General features: G+C 38.8%; 3 protein-coding genes across 3 annotated transcripts; 2 read left to right on the top strand and 1 right to left on the bottom strand.

Moving 5' to 3' along the window:
* Positions 1–2,443: 2,443 nt before the first annotated feature.
* LOC147861782 (large ribosomal subunit protein uL30y-like) lies at positions 2,444–5,769 on the top strand. The gene is made up of 7 exons (XM_087322579.1): positions 2,444–2,542; positions 3,361–3,547; positions 3,768–3,865; positions 4,445–4,502; positions 4,801–4,880; positions 5,144–5,246; positions 5,365–5,769. Exons 2-7 carry the CDS (start codon positions 3,362–3,364, stop codon positions 5,578–5,580), a joined length of 741 nt encoding a protein of 246 aa, XP_087178705.1. The 5' UTR covers positions 2,444–2,542; position 3,361; the 3' UTR covers positions 5,581–5,769.
* A 2,109-nt stretch (positions 5,770–7,878) lies between these two features.
* On the bottom strand, positions 7,879–10,269 carry LOC147861781 (pentatricopeptide repeat-containing protein At1g11290, chloroplastic-like). Its single transcript, XM_087322955.1, has one exon. The coding sequence runs from the start codon at positions 10,084–10,086 to the stop codon at positions 8,434–8,436; it is 1,653 nt and encodes a 550-aa protein (XP_087179081.1). The 5' UTR covers positions 10,087–10,269; the 3' UTR covers positions 7,879–8,433.
* A 9,174-nt stretch (positions 10,270–19,443) lies between these two features.
* On the top strand, positions 19,444–21,243 carry LOC147861780 (peptidyl-prolyl cis-trans isomerase CYP19-2). Its single transcript, XM_087322431.1, has 2 exons — positions 19,444–19,555; positions 20,413–21,243. The coding sequence occupies exon 2, from the start codon at positions 20,414–20,416 to the stop codon at positions 20,927–20,929; it is 516 nt and encodes a 171-aa protein (XP_087178557.1). The 5' UTR covers positions 19,444–19,555; position 20,413; the 3' UTR covers positions 20,930–21,243.
* The last annotated feature ends 3,037 nt before the right edge of the window (positions 21,244–24,280 follow it).

Here is a 24,280-nt window from a genome sequence, read left to right as displayed (position 1 = left end):
CGCGAAGCTGGTCGGCTCCACACTCCTGACCAACAACAAGTTATCCGGGAGACAATGTCCAAAGAAAAGGATGGAGAAGGTTGAGATGATGAAGGTTCCCTATGCCTCAACAATCGGAGGTCTGATGTACGCAATGGTATGTACAAGGCCAGACATCGGATACGCGATTGGAGTCGTCAACCGATTCATGAGCAATCCGGGTAGAGAGCATTGGGCATCAATCAAGTGGATACTTCGATACGTGGGAGGCACCTCGAGCGCGTGCCTCCGATTCAGCTCAGGTAAACCCATACTATAAGGTTTTACTGATTCAGACATGTCGGCTGATGTGGATACCAACCGGTCCACATCCAGAGGAGATACCATGGGCTTAGGGAGAGGGCTTAGGTTTTGTTGCGCCCATTTGGGCTAGAATTGTAAATAGCACTAAAAGTTGTATTAGTACAAATACAACTAGGGCAAATCATTATAGTATGATGTTAATATAGTTGTTGTAACTAAGCGTGAGTTAGTGAGAGTGAGAGTGACCACTCTGTAACCGTCGATTTGACGAATACGAGCTCGAGGTCATTGCCTGTGAGTCTCCTTGTACTTTCTCATACGTAGTGGAATAGTTCTGAGTTTGTGCACTCCCGTGGTTTTTCCCTTTCAAGGTTGTGTCCACGTAAAATACTTGTGTCTATGTACTTTGGTTTTCTAGTTGTCTATATACTGTCGACTTTGATCTTTGCACCCACTTACGCAAGTGTATCAATCGGTAGGGATAAATACACCTAGGGCAATCATTATGGAGTGCGTGGGAATGTACAAACATATGTGTGAGCTAAGTGATGAGTGAGTGTGAGAGTGTTGTAACCATCTGCAAGACAAAGTCGAGCTCAAGGTTGTGGCCTTGAGTATCCTGTATATTCCTCTCTACTTAATGATTCTGTTTTGGACTCTATGGGCTCTCGTGGTTTGTTTCCCATTCAGGGTTTTCCATGTTAATATCTCCTCTCTTGTTGTATGTGCATTTTCTGTTTTCCTGTTGTTTCTTCGGTTATTGCCTTTCTCATTGTCCTCAAGAACAGATTGTGGCCGGTCCCATATTCTCTACAATATGGACAACGATGTAGTAATTGTTCATACTCACTTCCCCCAATCTATATGTGTTTTGCTCCACCCACAAAAGTGTGAATTTGACGACAACTTTCACTTAACTCCTTTAGCTTCTCCACTTGTTTGTTCAACTCTTATGCCTTTGGGCTCGTTAAGGATACTCATATATGATCCTATAGCAAACACGATACTAAGAGATGGAAAAAGCATATTTACATTTATAAAATTCATGACAATGTGATAAATCTCTAAATATGGAGGTATGGAGGGCAAAAGGTTACTTGTGTTTGTTTTCTCCTTACTTATTCATTCTTCTTCATTTTTCCTCCTTTTTTGTTCTTCTTCATTGTCACCATTCATGTCATGGTTATTTGCTTGCTTCATCATCGTCACAATCATGGTTGTGATGTGTTGCAAGGGTCAATCCATGGGGACTTTCACCCCCAATTAGGTTGGGGAAGAGAATGGAGACAACGAATACTTGCAACATAAGTTCGATATTAAAATATGATTTATTCATCTCTTACAATGGGAATCCTCCTATAAGCTTCATAGGAAAATCACAACAATGAGGTTCAGAGGAATAACATGGAGGATTCCTAAAGGCGTATGAATCCTCGCCATCATTTCACACAAAGAGTGTGCACAAGCAATTTTGTTCGTCACATTAGGAATATCAAGGTTTAGAAAACAAGTCACGAGTTTGAGTAATGTGAATGGAGACGTATTGAAAACATGCGAATCGAAATGAGCGGCCATGGTAAGGTGAAACGGATTCATATAGTTCTGTAACGTGCCTAGTTCGCAAGAGTGGGAGTTGTGGTCTAATAATTGTATAGTATGTAACCCATGCATTCATCACATGACACAACGAGAAACAACGAGACACAACATGACACAATGAGACACAACACTCGACACGACACGACACGACACAACACAACACAACAGGACACATGACACATGACACAACACAATAGGAAACAACAGGACAGGACATGATACAACACAACACAATAGAATAGGAAACAACAGGGCAGGGCAGGGCACGATACAACACAAGAGAATAGGGAACAACAAGGACACGACACAATACAAACACAACATAATATAGGAAACAACAACAGGACACAGACACGAGCCGAATGAAGAGGAAGAAGAAGAAGAAGAAGAAGAAGAAGGCCATTCATTATATGTACATATTCATTTAGGGTGTTAGAGAGTGGGAGGCCGGCCATAGTGTGAAACCGCCCATTTGTGGTTTAGGGTTTCCACCCCTCCCTCCCCCACCCCAGGTTTAGGGTTTCCTCTTCCTCTCTCTCTCTCTCTCATTTTTCTTCTTCTTCTTCTTCTTCTTCTTCCTTTCCCTTCCTTTCCCTTCCCTTTTCTCTTCGATCGTCCCTCAGACGACGCAATCGACAGCTGCGCAGCTTCTCTTCGCCAGGTATGCCTCTCTTCCCTCCATGGATTCTCTCTCTCCTTCTCCTCTCTCTCTCTCTCTCTCTCTCTCTCTCTCTCTCTCTCTCTCTCTTTCTGCCCATCCCGTTTGTTTCGACCTCTACTCGCACACAAACGATTTAAGCGGATTCCCTGTGAGATTTCCCCCGTCTATATCCAGCCCTTCTTCCCGCTTCCCGCATGGATCTGAAGAAAGAAAGATCTACGCAGCTTCAACACACACGCGCGCTTGATGCGCGTACCAGAAGCATTCCATGGCAGATGCGCTTTCCGTGAAATGTTTATTCTCTGCTATCTTTTTTTGGACCCCGTTCACGTCATCTATTTGGTGCTGCTGTTCTGCATGAATTCAGTTTCTGCTTTCCGATACGTATCTGAGCTATTCTCAGATTTCGCTCAATTTCTCTGTAGTTTTTTTCGACCCTCCTTTCGAATCGTTTCTCTTTGTTTTATCAACACGCACATATGTTCTCAAAGTAGCTGTTTTGATTCCATTTGTAAAACCTTTTCTATTATGGACATCTATTTTCATTTAATTTTCTATTTTTTCCGCCGTGTGCGATCCCGTCTTAGCTGTCACGGACATCTCCTCCATGGAGGAAGGCATTTTTGCTTCTTTTTTCATGACATGAGCTTTTCTGTGTAAACAGCCATACATACATGTGTTCCGAGCTCTGTAGTTTATTTGGAAGAACCATATTCTCTTCGACACTGAGCTTCTCTCTGTTTTTATTTTATTCTTATCCGTTCTTTGTGGTTTTGTAAATATAATCGTGTTTTCGTCATGGTCATCATTGCTATCAGGATGAGTTCTGCCGAAGCTTCACCTGCTGTCAATGTTCCTGAGTCCGTTTTGAAGAAACGTAAACGTGACGAGCAATGGAGCTTGGCTCACGCTAAAGAAGTGGAAGAAGCTAAATGCAAGAGCATAGCTAACCGAAAGATTATTTTCAAAAGAGCTGAGAAATACATCAAGGAGTATAATCAACAGGTAAATCCATGGGCTATTTAAACCTTCTCTAAAATTCATCTTTCAGTGAGTGGAAGAAGCTTTACAAAGCCATCAGTCATTTTCTCCTGTTAATGCCGCCCGTGTCTTTCAGCTTTTTGTTTGTGCTGAGGAAACCGTTTGAATTAGTTATTGTTAATCTTCTTCTAGACCTAATAGTTGTTTGCAAATATTGTTCATTACCGTGCTTCTTAACCTGCAGGAGGAAGATCTTATCCGATTGAAACGTGAAGCAAAGCTCAAAGGTGGATTCTATGTTGATCCTGAAGCTAAGCTTTTGTTCGTCATTCGAATCAGGGGGTATGTACAGTATATATATACAAATTTTCGCACGTACATATTTTGAAGGGAAGTGTTAGTTTTTAGAGATCTTTGCGGAAGTTCTGCTGGTTTTCCTTGTGCCACCGATCCACCCTCTGGAACAGCATTTATATGAGCCACCTAAGTTATTGCTATGTAAATACTTTCTCCCTTTTTTATCTTGTTGGTTGGTAAACTCGGGTGTACACGGAAAATCCAGCAAACTTTCAAGGCAATTTGTAAAAGCAGCATATTGTAGCTTCGTATGTTACTATTTCTATGACAGTTGTCTGTATATCTGTATGATGTGTATTGTGGATAATGTCTCTATAGTATAACAGTATATATATCAATTTTATATGTGATATGAACTATTCTCTTATTGTGGATGTTTCTACTTTCAAGGCAATTTGTAAAAGCAGCATATTGTAGCTTCGTATGTTACTATTTCTATGGCAGTTGTCTGTATATCTGTATGATGTGTATTGTGGATATTGTCTCTATAGTATAACAGTATATATATCAATTTTATATGTGATATGAACTATTCTCTTATTGTGGATGTTTCTACTTCCTCAGTATCAATGACATGCATCCCAAAACTCGCAAGATTTTGCAGCTTCTCCGATTGAGACAGGTATCATTTACTGTCCTTTTTTTATATTCTAAATTTTTTCCATAGCATCCATGATCTTTCTGTCACTTATTCCATTATATTATGTAACAATTCATTGTGTTTTTTCTGTTCTCTCTGCAAGTCCGGCATGGCACTCACAATGTTTCTTAGATTCTGCTAGTTTGCCATGGCAATTGTGCAGAAGTTTTTCTATTCATTTATTTTGGTATTTGTTATTGATATCATCTATGTTATGGTTTTTGTTTGATTGATTATCTCGAACTTATTCTGATCCATTTAATGGTCCTTTCTTGTACAGATATTTAATGGAGTCTTCCTTAAAGTTAATAAAGCCACTATTAATATGCTAAGAAAGGTTGAACCATATGTGACCTATGGGTAAGAACTTGTACATACTATCTCATTATTTGTTCGGTAATAATGATTATAGGCAAGTTTAACATAATCTTGGTGGCACAAAATATCTCTGATGCATTGATGTACATAAATTGTACTTCATTCTACAAATACCCATATGTAAAGAATGTGAACCATATATATATATATATTTAAAAATACATAGTGATATGATGTCCGCAATCTGTTTGTTATATAGTCAAATATTTGTGCCTTATTAATGTCAAAATTTTATGTCCTTCTAGGTATCCTAACATGAAGAGTATCAAGGAGCTTATGTATAAGAGAGGCTATGGCAAAGTTGACAAGCAAAGGATAGCTTTGACTGATAACTCGATCATTGAGCAGGTGTGGTATATTGCTCTACATGAATTTGTATGCTTAAATTAACCTCACTCAATATTTCATTTGCTATTTCAATTAAGTTGGCTAACTAAATAATTTATGTTTCAAATTTTATTTCTAGGTTCTTGGGAAGTATGACATTATATGTATTGAGGATTTGATTCATGAGATCTATACTGTGGGTCCTCATTTCAAGGAAGCCAACAACTTCTTGTGGCCATTTAAACTTAGTGCCCCTCTTGGTGGTCTTAAGAAAAAGCGCAATCATTACATTGAACATGGAGATGCCGGTAACAGAGAGAATTTTGTGAATTCTCTTATCCGAAAGATGAACTAAGGATAGGTCTATCAATGATAATCCGAGTTTGTAGACCCAAGTTGCTTTAGGAACAATGGTCCTGCAAAAGCTGATTATGGCATTGGAGAAAACTTTTGTGTCGAGTGTTTGAACCACCTAATGCGGCTTTGTAGCGGTTCAATTTCAGCTGTATTTCTTTTTCTTTTAATTCTGGTACTCTGAGGTTTTCTGCTAGTGTACTGCCTGGTAGGCTAATATATGTTCTCACTTTTTTTGTCATATTGTTCCTTTAATTAATTTTAAGAATGTAATTTCACAGATATTATCCGAATGTCTTTTCTTTGAGAAGTTATCACTACAGTTTCTAATAACTAGTTTTATAACTCGTGTGTAGTGCGTATCTTTGTTCATACATAGTTTGGTGGATGTAACTGCAGACTGAATGGAATTGGTATTGTAAGAAAATGGTTTTGATTTATTGCACCTTTAAATGTTCACCCGCAGCTGCAAATTTATAGTGAGGGAGAGAAGTATGAGATGATGTACTTTCCTCTAGGCTCTGACTTGCAAAACTTAAGTTCTGTAAATGCCAGAAAATAATGAATACCCAATGAAACATGCTTTAGCCAAGGAAACTGTGGAAAGAATTGTCATACGTTAACTCAATTCTCTTTAATTGTAATTCGTGTTTGTTATAAATATTTAGAAGGCTTATTTACATTAAAAGATGTATAAAATGATCAGCGTCAACAAGATTAGACAGATCCCCTAAACCATCCAGTAGATAGATGGGTCTGCAAAAAAAATCTTAAAAGAAGGCATTGAGAATCCAGATGAAAAGGGAGGGCAGGAACATATTGCGTTGTGGCATCTCAATAGTGATTTATCACACAAGGAACCCTTGACAGTAGGTCCTGACATTTTTCAGGTATGCAAAAGAGAAATATCCAACCCTGATGTAGATCTCTATCTCACTGAAGAATGTGATCAAGTTGTGACAAATCATTCTCTATGTCGGAAGATGTTTGTCTAGAGATAGGAGCAAGCAAGGGAGTTCCTTTAATAATCTGGATGGGCAAATGCGAATTGGCAATTCGCATTTGGTGGTATCTTTAACTGCATCGAGTAAGTTTTTGTGATAAGAGAGAGACATCAGAGAATATAGAAGAACTCTTTGTTGCTGATAGAAATATCCAAGATAAATACTTGAAAATAGACTTAACCAAAAATTTAGCTTTTTGTTGGCTAATAGCAGTTTGTCCATTTCCTTAAAATAACGAAATCATTAAAAATTGATTGTCATACTAATATAATCCTAGAAATCCTCTATGAATAGCCATCAGGCTAATATCCCATGACATTTTCCTCATTAACAACTAATGTATCATTCTCCATTGTGGAAGGACGCTAAACTATTCAGCTAGGAGTTCTAATGAAGGATGAGCTTGTCCAACTCAGATGCAAATACATCTCCATTGCAAGCAATCATCAAGTGTGCAATGAGAGGATGAAGCATGTGAAGTTTCTATAGCGCTGTCTGGAATCACATTGTTGATAATTCAGAACACTTCACCACTAGGTTAAGTTCATTAGTGGAAGGATATTTTATTCCCCCATCATGTATAGACCTCCATGTATGAGTCACCTTGACCTTCATGCATAGACCTCCAACTTATATTACAAGGAACTCTAATGAGAAGGGGGATTGCATTGTCAAAACCATAGGGTCTATGCCACTTAGGGAAATCACTCCGGGAGCTTGGCATAGAATCTCCATCATTGGATGGTTGCTTTAGACCAAGGAATGAGAAGCACTATTATTGCATGGTTGCTTTACAGGGAGTGATTGACATCTGGACAAGCTCCAGGTTACCTGGTACAACAGAATGGCCACAACCATAAACTCATGAACCAGAAAGCACAGAGTGATATGTTACTAACCTTTATTTACTATGAAGATCCAATGTTAATTCATCATGACCTATGAGTTGGTAGATAAGGAGGCACTACAACGGCCATGGTCTATGTGGTGGTATTTGATGAAATCCTACGAGAAGGCAATCATTGTAGAAAAAATCCAAAATATTTGCATTCAAATGTGCCATGCTTTGTCATAATCCTTTACAATCCATCTCTATTTTTGTGTCATATGGTAATCAAGTCGGTCCTTAAATTTTAGTATTCACCACATTCATGATTTTCACTGTGCTAAATATTGACAACTTAGATTTGCTTGAGTGCCATATCATTCATAAGGGATGAAAATGGTACAATAACGTACTGATATTAACAACCATTATAACAACATAAATTTCATTTACTTATTTATCCGTGGTTCCACAAAATCAAATCAATAGCAAGAATCATACTTCAAACAAAAAGTCCTTCCATAAAATTTTCAATGGAAATTCATACAAATTTCCTTACCTCATCACTTATGTTGTTTGGTGGAGGAAGGAAGCGGAGAGGTATCATCAATATAATCCACCTAACTAGTAGCATGTATAAATTGTTGGTCATCTGAGTTAAAACCTTTAGGAGACCCTGAAGAAATATGTTAAAGATTCATTGAGAGGAAATGGTCCCGTCTGTTTAGATGTAGCATCAGCTGCATGAATGCTTGTTGTCTCATTGGCATCAGAGATCTCGTCAAGTTTTGAATTACACCATTGTTAAAGAGCACAATGAAGCATTATTTCATGTTCACACATTCATCAAACATTATTTCTCATGTTAAAATCTTGATCGTGCACTTTTCCTTGCATTAGTTAAATTTCTAAATTCCTCTAGTTTTATCGTATCTTTGGCAAGATGTGCATGAGCATTTGTATAATATTCAGTACCATATATAAAGTCAATTGGCATAGACCTCCCAGCATTGACTGAGTTACATTATTGGATTTTAAAGCAATATTGACCATGTCCCAAGCTACCATAACTCTTGCAATGATTAAGAAGAGACCTCCAGGTCACAGTATTTGGTCTTTCTGGCATGCTTTGGAGTATATCTTGAGCATCCTTCAAGCGGCCTACGCCACCAAATAGGTTCACCAAGCAGTTCTTATGATCAATAGCAAATGAGAACATGTTTTTTCCTTGATTGAATAGATTGAAATATTCAAATCCGCCCACATAGCCCACATGGCTACACAAAGATAGAAGAGAGGCATATGTTATATGATTCGGTTTCACACCTCCATTTATCATGTTGTCGAGGAATTTGAAAGCCATCTCAGGTTCACCAAGTTGAACACAAGCACTAATTATTGTGTTACAGCTGACGATTTCTTGCTTTGACTTTTTAGTGAAAAGATTATAAGCATCAGGAAATGTTCCACATTTTGCATACATGTCGATAAGAGCATTGCATATGAACTCCTCTGAATCAAGTCCTAGATGAGTGATATGATTATGGACAAATTTTCCTTGCTGAAGGGATGCCATACATGAGCAAACTTTTATAATGCTAACGAAATTGACACGGTCGGGTTTGATTCCCTCTGTTTGCATTTGCTCATATAGCTGGATTGCCTCTTGAACTTGCCCTTCTTGATCATATGCTTCTACCATAACATTCCAAGCAACTCTATTCTTCTTTATCAGCCGGTTAAACATTCTATGAGCATCACAAAGGCTTCCACAACTAGCATACATATTCACAAGTGTATTATTGAGCGAGATATCAGATTCCAATCCAAATTCAATAATATCAGCGTGGATACATTTCCCTTGAATGAAATGATTGGTGCTACAACAAGCTTTCAAAACACACATAAATGTGACCCGATTCGGTATAAACCCCTCTTTCCGCATCAAAATGAAAAGTAAAAGGGCATCCTCATCATGGCCACATTGTAAAAAAGCCATAATCATGGCACCCCACGTGACCGTGTCCTTATCCACTAGCTTCTCGAACAAAACACGTGCATCAAAGAGGCATTCACATCTGGCATACATAGATATAAGACTATTTGCTACAAAAACGTGAGTTTCAAGACCAATTTGTCTAATGTGGCCATGGATTAACCTACCTTGTATTAAATTACATGTACTTGCACATGCTTTCAGGACTGAAACAAACAAATGGGCATCCGGTTTGGCTCCACAAAAACCCTTTGATGCATTCCACATGTGGTTATATAGAGAAATGGCCATATCTGAGCTACCCATATCAATATGGGCTGAAATGATGGCTGTCCATGTGAATAAATTTGGTTTATTTACATGATTAAACACTTCCTTTGCTTCAATCAGGCTTCCACATGATGAGAACATGCGAATAAGCTGATTCCTAAGGAAAACATTATGAAACCCACTTCTAGTTATCCATGAATATACTTCTCTACCTGTGTGGATGTCTTTTTGGTGAGTACAAGCTTGAAGGATGGAAGAGAACACCTTTGTAGAGGGAGGACACCCTAGATTTTCCATGTGATGAGCGAAAAGAAGAGCTTTCTGAAGAGTTCCAGCGTCGCATAACTTCTTCACTTCTTGCAGTAAGAACCCATCTGATCTTCTCTGCATGAGAAGATTGCAGTGGACCATCTTGGGCTGTACTACAACCGTGCTTCTCACTCATCTCTCCTTCTCCTTCAAATAGAGCTTCATGAGAGCAGTAATGCTTCTCATTCATGAGGACACTATCAACGGGCAAGGAAGGTACTTCCGTCGCATCAGATAGGCCTCTCCATGTGGGGATCGATCAGTCCATCGTAGGCCTCCTCACTGCTCAGTCAGTTCTTGCTTTCTCTGTGTAACAACAATTCCGCAGCATCCCATCCCCTTCATGATTATCGAAATTCTCCAAATGCCCCTAGTATTTTCAAAATTCACCATATACCCTTCTCTACTTCTCCTTAGGATATCAGGAAGTTATCTATCATGTATGTATGTATGTATGTATGTATGTGTATATGTATGTATGTATAGATATATATATTTTTCCTGGAAAATATCCTCTCATTAGTTATTACAAGTGTATGTATGTATGTATGTATGTATGTATATTTGGAAAATGTCCTTTCATTAGTTATAAATAGTTATTACAAGAACGTTGACCTACCGTCAAGCTATCCTCGGTATGTTGCACTCTTCCTTGGGTCCCCATCCCAAAAGGATAAATAGTATCAACACTCCACCACTCCATAACCTAGTTATGTGATTGGTGGTGGGAACAACCATACTGGTGGTGCTAAGCACCACATGGGTCTTGCATTTTGTAGTGTGAGAAAAGGGGCCTTCTTCCAATAGGCAATAAATTTGAGGCGTTGCAACACTGCAACATCTGTCTCACCTTTAATTTCATCATACCGCCCTTTCAAGGTATGCACCATCTGCATCCACACATTCTGTACACTTTCCACTGGATGAATAGTAGTATTATCAAACACCTTAGAACATCTAGCAGTCCAAATAAACCACATTGTGGTGGTGCATAACAACTCCCATACCTCTTGCATTGCCTTTAACCTATAAGGAGCTTCCATATGACTTTGTTGCACCATCGTTATCCTTCCTCTTTGAATTCTAATAATCGTATCATTTGGACATGCCTCATATGGCCACATCATTTGTGCCATCGTAGTTCATATTACCATCACTTGAAGCCTTGTAAATGCCCCTTCCCACTTGGGAGGATTAAATGACCATACCATAGAGGATAAGTGCCCCAAAACCGACTACGCTTGGCCCCACATAATTTGCCCCCTCTCAAGTAAGAATAAATTACGACCTTTCATTTATATGCAAAGTATGAAAGGATTTCCATGCATCAACGAGCGCTCCTAGCCTTGCATTGAGCTTGACCCAATCCAACCTCATATGGGACCCCAACATGTGCCCTGACGGCAAACGCATATTCAGATTCCACACTAAGTGTTGTCTCAAGTATTCCTCCTCACATGTTGGTACACCATGTCCCAACCCTTTATGTACATGCTCCCATGCTCTTAGAAAACTAATAAAAAATTTGTCTTCCCACAACGATACAAGAGTACACCCACCTTCTCGCGATCGAGCAAGTCGACCGACTTCACAAACAAAAAGACCTTGCTTATATCGAGTACGATTTGGTCTAGTGTCGAGAGTCGTGCAAACCGCTTCTCAAACTCCTGAAGAAGCGCCGACATATTCCGAACTTTGTCAGGGCACTCGACCCACTCCATAAATTCCTTCTTCGGCAGCCGGAGTGAGTTGTCGAAGTCGTACCTTTCGAGGAGCCGACCCTCGAATTCTGCCAAGTTACAACAGTCTGCTTGCACCTCGAGCACCTCGGCGTGGATACTCAACATAAGGACTGGAGGGAATCCGGCCAACCTTGTGTCCTCTGGAATATCCCTCATCATCATTTCGGCCCGGTAGGCCTCCAGGTAGCTCATTGCGTCCTTGTCATTGAACCGACCAATCGCGCCGAATATCACTTCAATGGCTCTATCGAGGGTGTTCATGCCCTCACGAGCGTTCACTAGGTAATTGAGAGCTGCCGCCATTGCCTCTGCAAGTTCACTTCCCCTCATTATCGAACTCCTTTGCCGCCCCTTTCACGTTAGGTTCACCAAAGATGTCACGGTTTTCCGTGTGGATGTGTCGAAACGGGACGGGATCATGGGGGTCTCAGACCAAGGAGCCGATGGGAATAGGATGGACTTCCGTATATGTTCGCCAGATCGGTTCTCGGATGCCAGACAGTGGATGTGCAGGACCAGATATGTGTCTTGTCTCGGACCGGTCATGGGATAACGAGCGGCCATCACGCGGGCTCAAGACTCAGGTAAACGTGAGCCACCAATGGAGAAAGAATGGTGATGTGTACACAACACAGAGAGAGAAATCAGATACAATGAAACGAAATAGATAAAGCAAGAAGAGTACAACCGGTCTGCCCGGTATTAGAGCTACGCGCTCTTGAAACACACACACAGAAAGTCAAGACGGTGAACCTCTGATCGGGGGCTCACGGGTTTCCTATGCAAGTAGAGGCTTCCTCTTCTTCCTAGAGTCAGTACAGAGCACAAGATAGAGAGAGAAGAGAGAGAGCTCGGCACTCAAACCGACAACACTTCGTCCTCCCTGATCATGGATCCCTCAAACAGTCTTAAACCTCCCCTTTTATAGGGCAAGGGGAGGTCGTTGCATCACCATAAAGCCATCCGTTTTCAGGCAAAGATTTCCCTCAATTTCCTGTATCGGATATTATTCTTATTCTCTATGCATGTGGAACTTAAAGTGCCCATTAAATCCTACTACCCAGTACTTACTAGTCCTTTGTTATCTACATGCACTCATACATTTCCGTGTGCATCCTTGTAGACCCCCGTCCATGCGCATCCGGTCCCTTTCTCCTCATAGCTGGAATCCCCCACGACAACGTAATCTCGGGAAGACAATCATTAACGGAAATATCCAATCTCCTTTTTGTATTGCTTCCACATGATTAAAACCTTGTTTCCAAGGCATCACAAATGCACAAGCACCTCTTACATCAAGAGGACTCTATTCGATCGAGGTTGACAGAGAGCTTTAGGTGCGAATGAGTGGTAACTACCCTGACACGTACAATAAACAAATTGTATAATATATATTAGAAGAGAGGTCTAGCTGAAGCGCTTGACAGAGAGCTTTAGGTGTGAATTAACGGTAACTACCGTGACATGTATGATTAACAAACTATTCTAGGGCTAGATCTCACTTTTGATTGTTGAAGTTGTATTTTGCTTAGTTTGGAGTGCATGAGCTAGAGATGTCATTTTCCAAAAATACCCCTCAATCTCTAAGATCTCTCAAGATATCTCCAAGTCGCTTGATTAAAGAGAAATAAGGCGATAAATCACAAACACGGTGAAGCTTCCATTAGTGCATGATTTAATTACTTTAATCACAATAAATTTTGTGCACTCTGGTTCCATGGTTCAACAAGACAATGATTAGGCTTATAACTTGAGATTAATAAAGTGATTAGGGAGAGATAGATATATAGATGGATAGATAGATTAGTATTCGTTTAGCATCCATAGAGACGCCAACATTGAGCCACATGATCTCCATGGAACCCGAGTACACAAATTTTCTTGATGTGTGTCCCCTTCCTAATAAGGGATATTCATACTTTGAAGCACATTATATCTGTGTATGAATAAGGCATACACAAATGAGCTCAACCTTAAGGTGTTGTCTTAAGCATGATACTCAGGTTATCACCCCCCTCTTAATATGTCATCATAGATTTTTACGAATTGAGCATGTAAAAACACAATTGGAGTTCATCCTCTACTACACGTTGAGCAAGTAAAAACACAAATGAAAGTCATCCTCTACTATGTGTTGATGAATTTTGATGACATGGACCATGGTGCAACTCCATATCTAGCTTGTGTAGTGTGCTATCGAGTATGAAAGAGTGTGAGTGCTCTACAAGAGTTAATAGTCATGTTGGTAATGAAATAAGGTTGAATACAATCAATAAACATGCTTGCCTTATATTGAATGCAATATTCACGACTCATGTTTGCCTAATATTCTAATATTGTCCATTTAGCATCTTCCCACTTATTCCTTGGTGGTTCCATTAACCTTGCCTCAACAACTACCCATTGCATAACATTACTTGGAAGCTCTAATAGATCTTCTACGCCCCATATTTTGAACCAATTGTTGATGTCAACTACCCAACCAGATGAGAGAATTTTGTTCTGGTGATTCATTTGTAGCTTACATCCAACTTTGCAAGAAAGACATGGTAACATGTGATTTGGCATATTCTTGACTTTTGTAGTGTATCTATATACTCTTTGTAGTCCCATTATCTCTATGGGTGGAACACCAATTTCCAAGAGCACAACCTAGTAGGAGGTGATGGATTTGACTCCCAATTGTCTCCTTAAAAACATACTATGAATCTTCTCAATCTCATTCCATGCATTAAGAGGGATATTGCCATCTGATACATCTACCCTTAAAGCAAGACTTGGGTTACCATGGTATTAAATAGCACTCGTTTCACTTCCCATTCAGAGTATCACTTTGGTTGCATTGATTCTCCAACATATAATAACCTTTCCAACTAGCTTGAAGCCTCAACCCAAAGGATTGTGGCGGATACATCAATACCAAGATACTTGTACATGTTCTCCCTTACATGTAAGCATAGAGTATTAATGAGGTTGGTTACCATCATTTTTTGTTTTAACTACATTCATGTTTAGTCCACTACCTTGGCTTAGTGCTTCTAACACCTCAAGTAAACATTGCATACCATTTGCATTTATTGAAAAGACAACCACATCATTCACATATAAAAACAATAAGATAATTTGAGGTTCTGGGGCATCAATATTTCTAAACCAAAGAGTGTAGGTGATGTTGGATGTGTTTGCTTAACCCCCATATTACTTTGAAAGTATTATGAGAATCCATTACCCGTATTTAGGCGGCTTAAGTTTTATTGAGAGGGTGTATAATGAGGAGGAAACAATTGCTTATGGTGTGTGGAAGTAAACTAGGATCATTTTTGTAGACTTGTAAACATCTTTGATTGTGTTTACCATCCAACCATCTTGTAGAGGTGACTACCCTATATATTCCAAGAAATAAAAACTTTTTCACAACCTAGCCAAGCCAAACAAGATTGGTTCACAAATTCATGGGATATCGTGGATTCTATATCTCACAAGAACCCTTAAGAGGTGTCGAGGTTCACCTTCCATACCTCCTAGCCACAAAAAGACCAATGATGCGTTGAGGGGTTGTCTCAAAAACATAGACCTCATTGAGCATTGGAGGTCGAATGAGAAAGGGTATGGTAGCACTTCTCCTTCCCCCTCCCCCGTGAAGGGTTGGTAAGAGTTGAATTTAGATATCCTCGTGCACATTAAAAATGATACAATTGTTGAACTTAAGGCCTTGAATAAGATATCAATCTTTGCTCGAACCAAATTGGATTGAACCATAATTGTTTGACGATAGTGGAACTTCCATGTATATGTGTAGTACTCCTAGGCTTAATTCATGTGTTTAAACTCAAATGAAGTACATGGGAGACGAATGAGCTATACTTAACTAATCACTTTAGAGAGGCTTGGAGGAATGAAGTATATGATACGCTCAAGACCATTTCTCCAAAATTTGATAAGGACATTGTTTGAGTACCATTGGATGCTCCAATTCTAAATACACAATTACAATGGTATAATCAAGATGAAGTGTATTAGGAGCAATGTGCATGAACATTTCTTCCGTCAATCACCAAGTGAACACTTCTAAAATTGACAAGCAATGTCTTTACTTAACAAACAAAATGATTTTCTTTGTATGAAAATATTTTTAGTGTCATGAAATGTAATAGAAGGCATCTCTCCAACGCACATAATATACAATAATATTTTGATAGTATTGTTTAGTCTATACGATTTTCTAATGGGAAATAAAAGGAAAGTGAGAAACATTTCACACACAATAAAAGAACATTTTGTAGTCATTACATCGATATCCAAATGAAACAAAAGGAAATGTAAGTATTCTATTCATAACACTGAAAGCCATATACATATAAATCACCATGATTGCCATTGCCTAATCGGACATGACATAAATATAGGGTTCTTTTCCTTTTCAATAAGGAAAAATAACTACAGTGCCTTGTGGCAATACCATATCCCTTCGGGGGACCCAAAAGGGTAAGAACCCATAAAGTGGATCCTCCAATGGAGCCTACGATTGCCTAGTGTTTGTCTCACAACAAAAACCTCGAAAATATCAACAATAAAATCATTAAGTGTTTCAATAATGTATCAATTTCATACATTTGCCAAAATGTACGAAGAATAAGGAAAATTGAGTAGAAATTTGTGAACCTCGAAATACCCCCAAGTTTTCATTTGGATGTGAAATATTAGAGACCATATTACTTGGTTTGCCTAAACATATTGCGGAGAACCACACAATATCCTTAAGCTTTCTTTATTTCGATAACTGTAATGAATTGTCAAATCCGCAGGATATATATCATGGTAGTGCACCATCTTTCAGGTGGTGGAGATCATATAATCTCAAATCCTTGTCTTCCAACTCTAGAGCAAAAGGCCAAGGGATACAAGAAAGTAGTGTTATTCATTCTATAGCTGAATTCACAAATCACTCCTCTTTTCTCTTTACATTGGTTGGTTCAATGACGACATTTTGAGAAGTAAAAGAAATTTCACGTGGATATTTGGGAATTTCCCCAAAGTATTGCACTATTATTCTAATGCGAGTGATCTATAAACATCGTACAAGGATATATTAATGAGACAATGCAAGGACAACGTTATAAAAGATGTGCATGACTTCATTATGTCAACTAGACAATGGCTAATAATACACTAGGTCATCAATGAGTATCACATGTAGATAAGTAGCTAGTAGAACTTTAGAAAGTGGGGAGTGATGTATATTATTTATAGCCAAACTATCAACCTAGCATATAGAGATAGCCAATCTAAGTAATGCATGGCTAGGAAGCACATGTGCGTGTGCATGGAGGGCCATATATATTGCATAGTTGTGTCATGGCTTTTGTATGGCTACCATGTAGAGTTATGTCTCTTTATGAGCATCGACATTACACCTATCGGTTTATTAGAAACTAGTACAAATTATTTATTAAAACATGTTATCAATCCTTATTCTTTGCACCATAGGATTATTTGGTTATCTATTTAAAATAAATACAAAATTACAAGGGTTTTAGTACACACTATTTACATTGTTGTCATGTCCACGTTTGGTATAACTGCGTGAACGATCTTCTTCAAAGTTTTAGTTTATTGGTTGGAGTAGAGTGGACAAGCAATTTTGGTCAAAGAGAGGAACATGGTTTAGACTTGACTCGAAGTTCAAGAAATGTGATTTAGATTTTAGATTATTGTATTCGCCTTCTTATACACAATAGAAAAGCCACAATCAAGTTCACTTTCTATCGACTTATGATGCTTGATTGTAGGTACAATTCTATCTACAATTTGCAAGTGGGATGTGAACCGTGGGATCTATAGCTTGTGAGTGAATATCTTAGATTTTACTTCTCTTTGTAGTTCTCCATGTTTGGAAACCAACACAATATGTCTTGTCATGTGACGTGCCGAATTAAAACATGTTCATATAAATTTCTATATACGACATAAGATATTTTGTGAATTATCAACTCACATGGATAATGCATTAAGGTTGTAATGCACGCGTTGGGGCGAGATATTTGTTGAACTAACTTTGTCTCATGGAAATGTCCTCTTATTATCACCACAAGGTAGTGTTTTTATAGAAAGACAACAAGAGTAGAGATGTTGGAAGGATAAGAACAGAATATCCAAATGGATGCCTTTTGTCTTGAATTTTGATCAACATATAGCGCTTCTCAATTCACGTGTATTCCTTTATGGTGGATAATCACCACAATGATCAACATGACATTACATATTAACGCACCCTACACACTTAGTCATACATACACATAAATGTACATGCACGTGCGCACGTGTGCGCGCACACACACACACACATACATATAATGTGTGTGTTTTTATTTGCATGATCTTATTTCTAAATACAAAGAGAATGTCACGTTTTACGAAGAGATAAAGAACTTGGAAATGTAGGTACACTATAAGATTTGTGCGTTTCGAGGTCCATTGTTCAAACCATTGTCCATTTTTGGTTGGGCTACATTAGTTGCTCGTGCATTAGTAATACCAACTCAAATTTAGTATGCATTTTTATTGATCTTTACTTAGCACAGAAAACTCGCTACTAATAAAGTTCACGTCATTTTCATGTGTTCTAGAATCTAGTGTGTTTAGTAGACAAAAATGCAAATAAATATTGTCTCAAATTCCATATAATGAAAGAGAATAACACATGATAATGGTTCTAAGATGTGATGACAAACACCAATTGGAGTGGCATGGAATACTCATGGCTAATGACACTAACTATGCTTACATGTGAAACCCTCCTCCTTTGATGTCCAAATTAAAACAAGGATTCAAATTTCTATCAATATCTTTTCTTTTGGCGATGTTCATAAGGATTGTTTATGAGACTCTTATCTTGATTAGATTCATTTGCTCTCTCATGCGTTATTATCGTCAAGACCAAACCTTTATTCTGATCAAAGTCCAGTGTTTCATAACATTTTGTTACATAGGTACCATTTTCGTTGCTCTAGATAAATTCAACGTGTTTGAACAAATGCCCGATGTATTGGCATACAAGGATCAGTTCATATATTGCCATAAAACTTCGTTTGATAACCTTGCAATTGCACATACAAGTAAAAGATATTCAAGCCATGATGTAGCTCATTGTTACACATGAACAAAATTGTCATTGTTGCTAAAAAGAATGAAACTTGTGAGCTTCGCAAACAACCACGTAATATTAGCACTATGCAAAAATGTCCAGTGACTATAACTAAAAAGCTCTGGTTATTGATAGAATTAGCTTGAGCTTAATACCCACGTCTTTCACAACCCGATGAATCAAGGCAAAACTCATTCATCAGCATGCATTTCCATGTAGAGCGAATTGGTCGAAGACCTGAACGTGTAGAGAGGCGAGGTCACGCTCCTCGGGTCTTCCGTTGACCGGGGCCGATTGACTACAAAGGACAAGGCCCTAGGTGTGTGTAGATTAGATGTTGTGTAGATCCAGAACCAGAATAGTAACTGGACCATGGTAAAAACTAAACCATGGTTAAGAATGGGGTTTAGCCAGAATAGTAACTGAACCATGGTTAAAACTAAACCATGGGTAAGGATGGGGTTAGCCAAAATAGTAACTGAACCATGGTTAAGTTCTGACACAGAGAGAGATCTGAGAGAGAGTGGAGGGGGTAACCATGGTTAGTTTTTAGGGTTTGGGGAACTATAAAAACTAAAGCTTTCCCTGATTTTTCTGCAGCATTTCGTCGGCGTTCTTCTTCTCCATCTCCTCAATCCTTCGGATTCTGCAGGTCGCTGAGCTCCTCAATCCTCAAATCGCTAAGGTCAGTCTCTCTCTCTCTCTCGCTCTCTCTCTCTCTCTCTCTCTTTCCGTTCTCTCGTTTTAGTGCGTCCGCCATAGCTCAGCTCTCTCTTTCCCTTGTTTTCTTTCCCATCCTGTGTCTCCCTCGTTTCTTTCCTGCAACATCTTCAAAGCTTAGTTTTTTTTTTTCAACCGTATCATCACTTTTTCCTTTTTTTTTTGTTTTGGTTCCCGTTCGTCCTCTTATATCCGGTTTCTTTCTTAATCTTACCTTCTCCTTCTCTTGTTTTTACATGTGTAGGAGGAATACCTGTTGTTTTGTACCAGATTCTCCATAAAATTTGTGTTTTTTTTTTGGGAAATCTTCTTCAGCGTTTCCTTTTTGGTTTGATTTTCTTGGCGATTTTTACGTTCTTGTCTATCCCCTCTCAAGTTTGTCTGCAGATTTTCCACAACTGATCTTGTTTTAACTTGTTCTATAACTTTTCCTTGCCTTCTTGCTACATCTGTGCGGTTTCCGCTTGTCCTTGTGAATTATTAGTTTCTTTTTCCCGTTGTTAAATTGGTTTGTTTCTGCCTGCAATTTATCGGATTCTTTACTACTAGTTTTTGAAACTTTCAGGTTTTTGTCTCGCTATTTGTCCCGAATATGAGTCGACGCCTAGTTTGTCTCCTCAGATTGGCCAGAAATTAGGAATTATATTGTTTTTCTTGTCTCATTTTCTGTCTGTTTTGATATCATCCTAACATTTACATTCGGAGAATGATGCATATTTCCCCCATTGGATTTTTCTCGTCTTTTCTGACCGAACTTACTCATTTATGGGTCAAAATACATTGACAACGCCGTGTATGATTTTCTTCTATTGACCACTGTAGGATGGCAAACCCTAAGGTCTTCTTCGATATGACTATTGGTGGTGCACCAGCTGGGAGAATTGTTATGGAGCTCTATGCTGATACCACCCCTAAGACAGCTGAGAATTTCCGGGCACTGTGCACCGGAGAGAAAGGCGTCGGGAAGTCTGGCAAACCACTCCACTTCAAGGGCTCCAAATTCCACCGCGTTATCCCGAACTTCATGTGCCAGGGAGGAGACTTCACCCGTGGCGATGGAACTGGTGGAGAATCCATCTATGGCGCCAAGTTCCCTGATGAGAATTTCTCACGAAAGCACACAGGACCAGGAGTTTTGTCCATGGCCAATGCTGGGCCAAATACCAATGGCTCCCAGTTTTTCCTCTGCACGGTTGCCACACCATGGCTCGATGGTAAGCATGTTGTGTTTGGAAGCGTTGTGGAGGGCCTAAACGTTGTGAAGGCAATTGAGGCTGTGGGCTCTCAATCCGGTAAGACCTCCAAACCAGTGGTTATTGCTGATTCTGGCCAGCTCTAAACTAAAGAGAAAAGAGAGATGCAACAGCTATTTGCCCATTGGCTAACGGTGGAACTCCTTCTGACCATGGTTTTTAGGAATGATTAATCATGGTTTGCAGCTTTGCCCCTAGGTATGGCTAGGGCCTAGCTTCATCTACGGTTTATGGCAATTGGCTTTGCTTTCCATAAAATAAATGTTTCCTTCTTGTAGTTCATAAAAACATGTAAGGCTCTTTTCCTGTGGTCTGGCAAGACCAATAGGTGAGCATCATATAGTTTGTACTGGCTTTTGAACGATTTACTTGGTATCTGAACAATTTTCTGTTTCTGGGTGTTCCCTCTTTGGTTTTTGTTCCATAATTTTATGAGAATTATACCATGGAGAATCTTCTATACTACCCTGTTTACTAGGTCAGTAAAATTTCTGTTTAACAGCATTTGAGAAAGATATTGAGCTTGGGAATCTATTGAATTACCATGTATTTTGCTGGCAATGTTTTGGTCATCATCATGGTGATGAAATGAAGAAATAATTCCTTATGTTTGTAGTCACTGACAAATTGGAGAATGATATGTAAATATAACACCTAAGATGATGTTTTTACAGATGATAAGCTTATGGTGAACATGATTTTCTGCCACCCTTGATCTTGTTAAGAAGATAGAACTCAGTACAGGAAAGAACCTATGCTCTCTCAAGAGGCATGGGACTAAGTGATCTTTAATGTGTATGCCTTAAATTAACATATTTTCTACATGTTATAGTTGCTTTTTTTCACATATGCAGGACAGGATCTATGTTGTATGGTTTTTGCTGTGTCTTTCAAAAGCTACTCTTTCAACCCTTTAGGTTCCACTGATCTACCATGACTCATTAGCTGGTACTGAATCTCTATTGAGCAGCACTATTACCAATAGGCTTTGTTAAAATTTTTTAGTTGTTTGTATTTCTAATGTAGAAAAGAGATGGCGGTATGATATGGAGGGATCATACCACTTATAGCCATCACCACAATGTCATAGGAGGCAGCCTATGTCTCATTGAGTAAAGTTTCACTATTTGAGTTACTCCAAGGGGGTGATCATCAAATTCAAAGTAGAGGAGCTAGAGTTACAAGTTTAACATATCTATCCATTAACTTTGATGGATTCAACTGTTGTTAATGGAAGCATCAAACCTACGATGTTTTGATTCAAAGGAGACTTGGGTATATGATGAAGTACTACGAGCTGCAAAGTTACGAGGCTTTTGTTTATGAAGTACTTGGATTTGCAAAGCAAACCTACAAGGCTAGATGACATTAAGTTGGATATATTTTAACTTTTGTTTATGGAAGAATCAAATCCATGATGCTTGATTCAAAAGACTTGGGTGTATGATGTACTAGAGTTGCAAAGCAAAAAGGCTAGCCACTAGATTACAAGTCGACTCATAAATGTCGCAAGTGCTACATGTTGTTAGAATGCCACACTTAAAACTATCATGCCCGTAAATATGGAAACAAGGACATTGATGATGTCCATGTAGAAACGATCACCATTTGACATGTTAGATCACTCTTTTGTGGTGTGAAACACAATGCTCGTGTGACTAGCATGTGATTACATATGCTTGTTGATACCATATACCAATGTATGCTAGGTTAGGATTGATGTGAAACAAGCAAGCCTATTATTAGGTCTAGTGGCCAAATTGTGTATCTCCCCATGCTAGAAGGCCTTGTGTTGGAACTTTCTAGTATGTGGCGGGCGTGCCTATGGATAAATCACTTACTCCTCGACAACCAAGTTTATACTTTCCTAATGTTGGCAATGCGAGTGAGAGAGCTTAGAATTCGGAAATGGAGGATGTGCTAGCCATTGTGCTCTATTGTAGCTAACCACTTGGTAATGATGCCACACAATTCTAGTCTAAAAGAGTTGATTGGATTCACCATGTATTGAAATAACTTGTTGAGAGTCAAACCCAACTCCCCAATGGAATGGCTTTCACACTAGCAATGGACACTCTAGGTTCAAGCTAGTTTTGTAAATAGTAGAAAGGGTAGTTGCCCTAAGGTAGTCGGTATTTAAACCAACACTTTTTTAACAAAGTAACGATTGAATGTGTTGAGAATCAAACTCAACATCCCTAGTGTGGGAACACATCTTAGTAACTAATGTGTGAACATCCTACCTCCTTTGTATCATAACTAATGTGTCATAGAAGTCAAGTCTTAAGACACATTAGTTTGATCATTTTCAAAGTTGGTACGGTATGTTTTCGACATTTAATATACTTATAGGAGCTCGTTTATATAATCATAATGGCAATTTTTATTGTTATGAAGTTTTGGACAATAGTAGATTGATATTAGTGGCGGAGGAGTCTCCAATTATGTCCGATGCAAAGCAGTTGCTAGTGAGAGTAATTGCTAGATTAGATAAAAAAAATTTGATCGATCCTAGTCCGTTAATTGCTAACTATGCATCTCATATTTGGGTTTTACACTCTACGCCACTTGTCGATATGCAGTGGGATCCATCAGATTATGGTTGGAAATTGTCCATGTCTGACACAGCAAATAAGATCCTTCCATTCTTCTCATATTCGGTGGCGTTGGGTAGAAACTTTATGTTGAATTAGACCGAGTTGGTCCCAGTGGGAAAAAAGTATTGGGAGGAAAGTAATGTCTCGTCGTCTCATATGCGGATGTTTTGGAAACGGTTTTGGGTAACTAAATGTATGAATAAGATATTGCATTTTCGTTGGTTGATGATTCATTATGCATTGCCAGTAGGTGAACTATTGAGGGGTTCAGTGCGTGATCGGTCATGTGTTATGTGTGGGTTTGCATCTAAGTCATTGCATCATGTATTTTGGGAATGCATGTTCGCTAAAAGGTTTTGGTTTCAATTTCTTAGGCTTTTAGGTCGTAAGTATACCTCGGGTCTCTTCACGTGGGGTGCAGTCTTTTAGAATGTTGGATCAACAAACGGCCTTTTATCATTATCAGCATTCTTCCTTGTCCTTACATGTGAGAAGTTTTCAAGTATATGCTAGTTCAAGTTCCTTGCAGGGAATCAAGTTCTTCTCGCGGAGTTATGTTTGGCAAATTGTTTCCTCTTTGGGTTTATGGGTTCTTTGGAAAGCTAGGTGTTCCAAGCTATACAAGGATGAAAATACTCATGTTGTAGAACAAGTTAAGTCTTTTTGGGACTTATTGGTACATACGGTTAAAGGTGATTATGACAATTGTAAGGGATCATGAAACACAACTAGTCGAAAAAGAAGGAGAATTAGAAGAGTTTGGTCATCTATTCCTATCATGTTGGATGCAGAGGCTAATGTCAAGTGGAATTACATACCACCTCGTTGGTTGTTCCCGCC

This window comes from Azolla caroliniana, unplaced genomic scaffold (assembly GCF_043228905.1).
Source record: "Azolla caroliniana isolate FFs.n. ecotype wild unplaced genomic scaffold, voAzoCaro1.0.p SCAF_7, whole genome shotgun sequence".
Taxonomy (NCBI): Eukaryota; Viridiplantae; Streptophyta; class Polypodiopsida; order Salviniales; family Salviniaceae; genus Azolla; species Azolla caroliniana.
This window is presented reverse-complemented; position numbering and strand designations above follow the sequence as displayed.

What these genes read in the sequence shown, in the direction of transcription:
- LOC147861782 (XM_087322579.1), top strand. Translation starts at nt 3,362, where the DNA reads ATGAGTTCTGCCGAAGCTTCACCTGCTGTCAATGTTCCTGAGTCCGTT. An exon ending in TTCGTCATTCGAATCAGGGG is followed by an intron (nt 3,866 to 4,444) that starts GTATGTACAGTA and finishes CTACTTCCTCAG; the next exon opens with TATCAATGACATGCATCCCA. An exon ending in GAACCATATGTGACCTATGG is followed by an intron (nt 4,881 to 5,143) that starts GTAAGAACTTGT and finishes ATGTCCTTCTAG; the next exon opens with GTATCCTAACATGAAGAGTA.
- LOC147861781 (XM_087322955.1), bottom strand. Translation starts at nt 10,086, where the DNA reads ATGGTCCACTGCAATCTTCTCATGCAGAGAAGATCAGATGGGTTCTTA.
- LOC147861780 (XM_087322431.1), top strand. Translation starts at nt 20,414, where the DNA reads ATGGCAAACCCTAAGGTCTTCTTCGATATGACTATTGGTGGTGCACCA.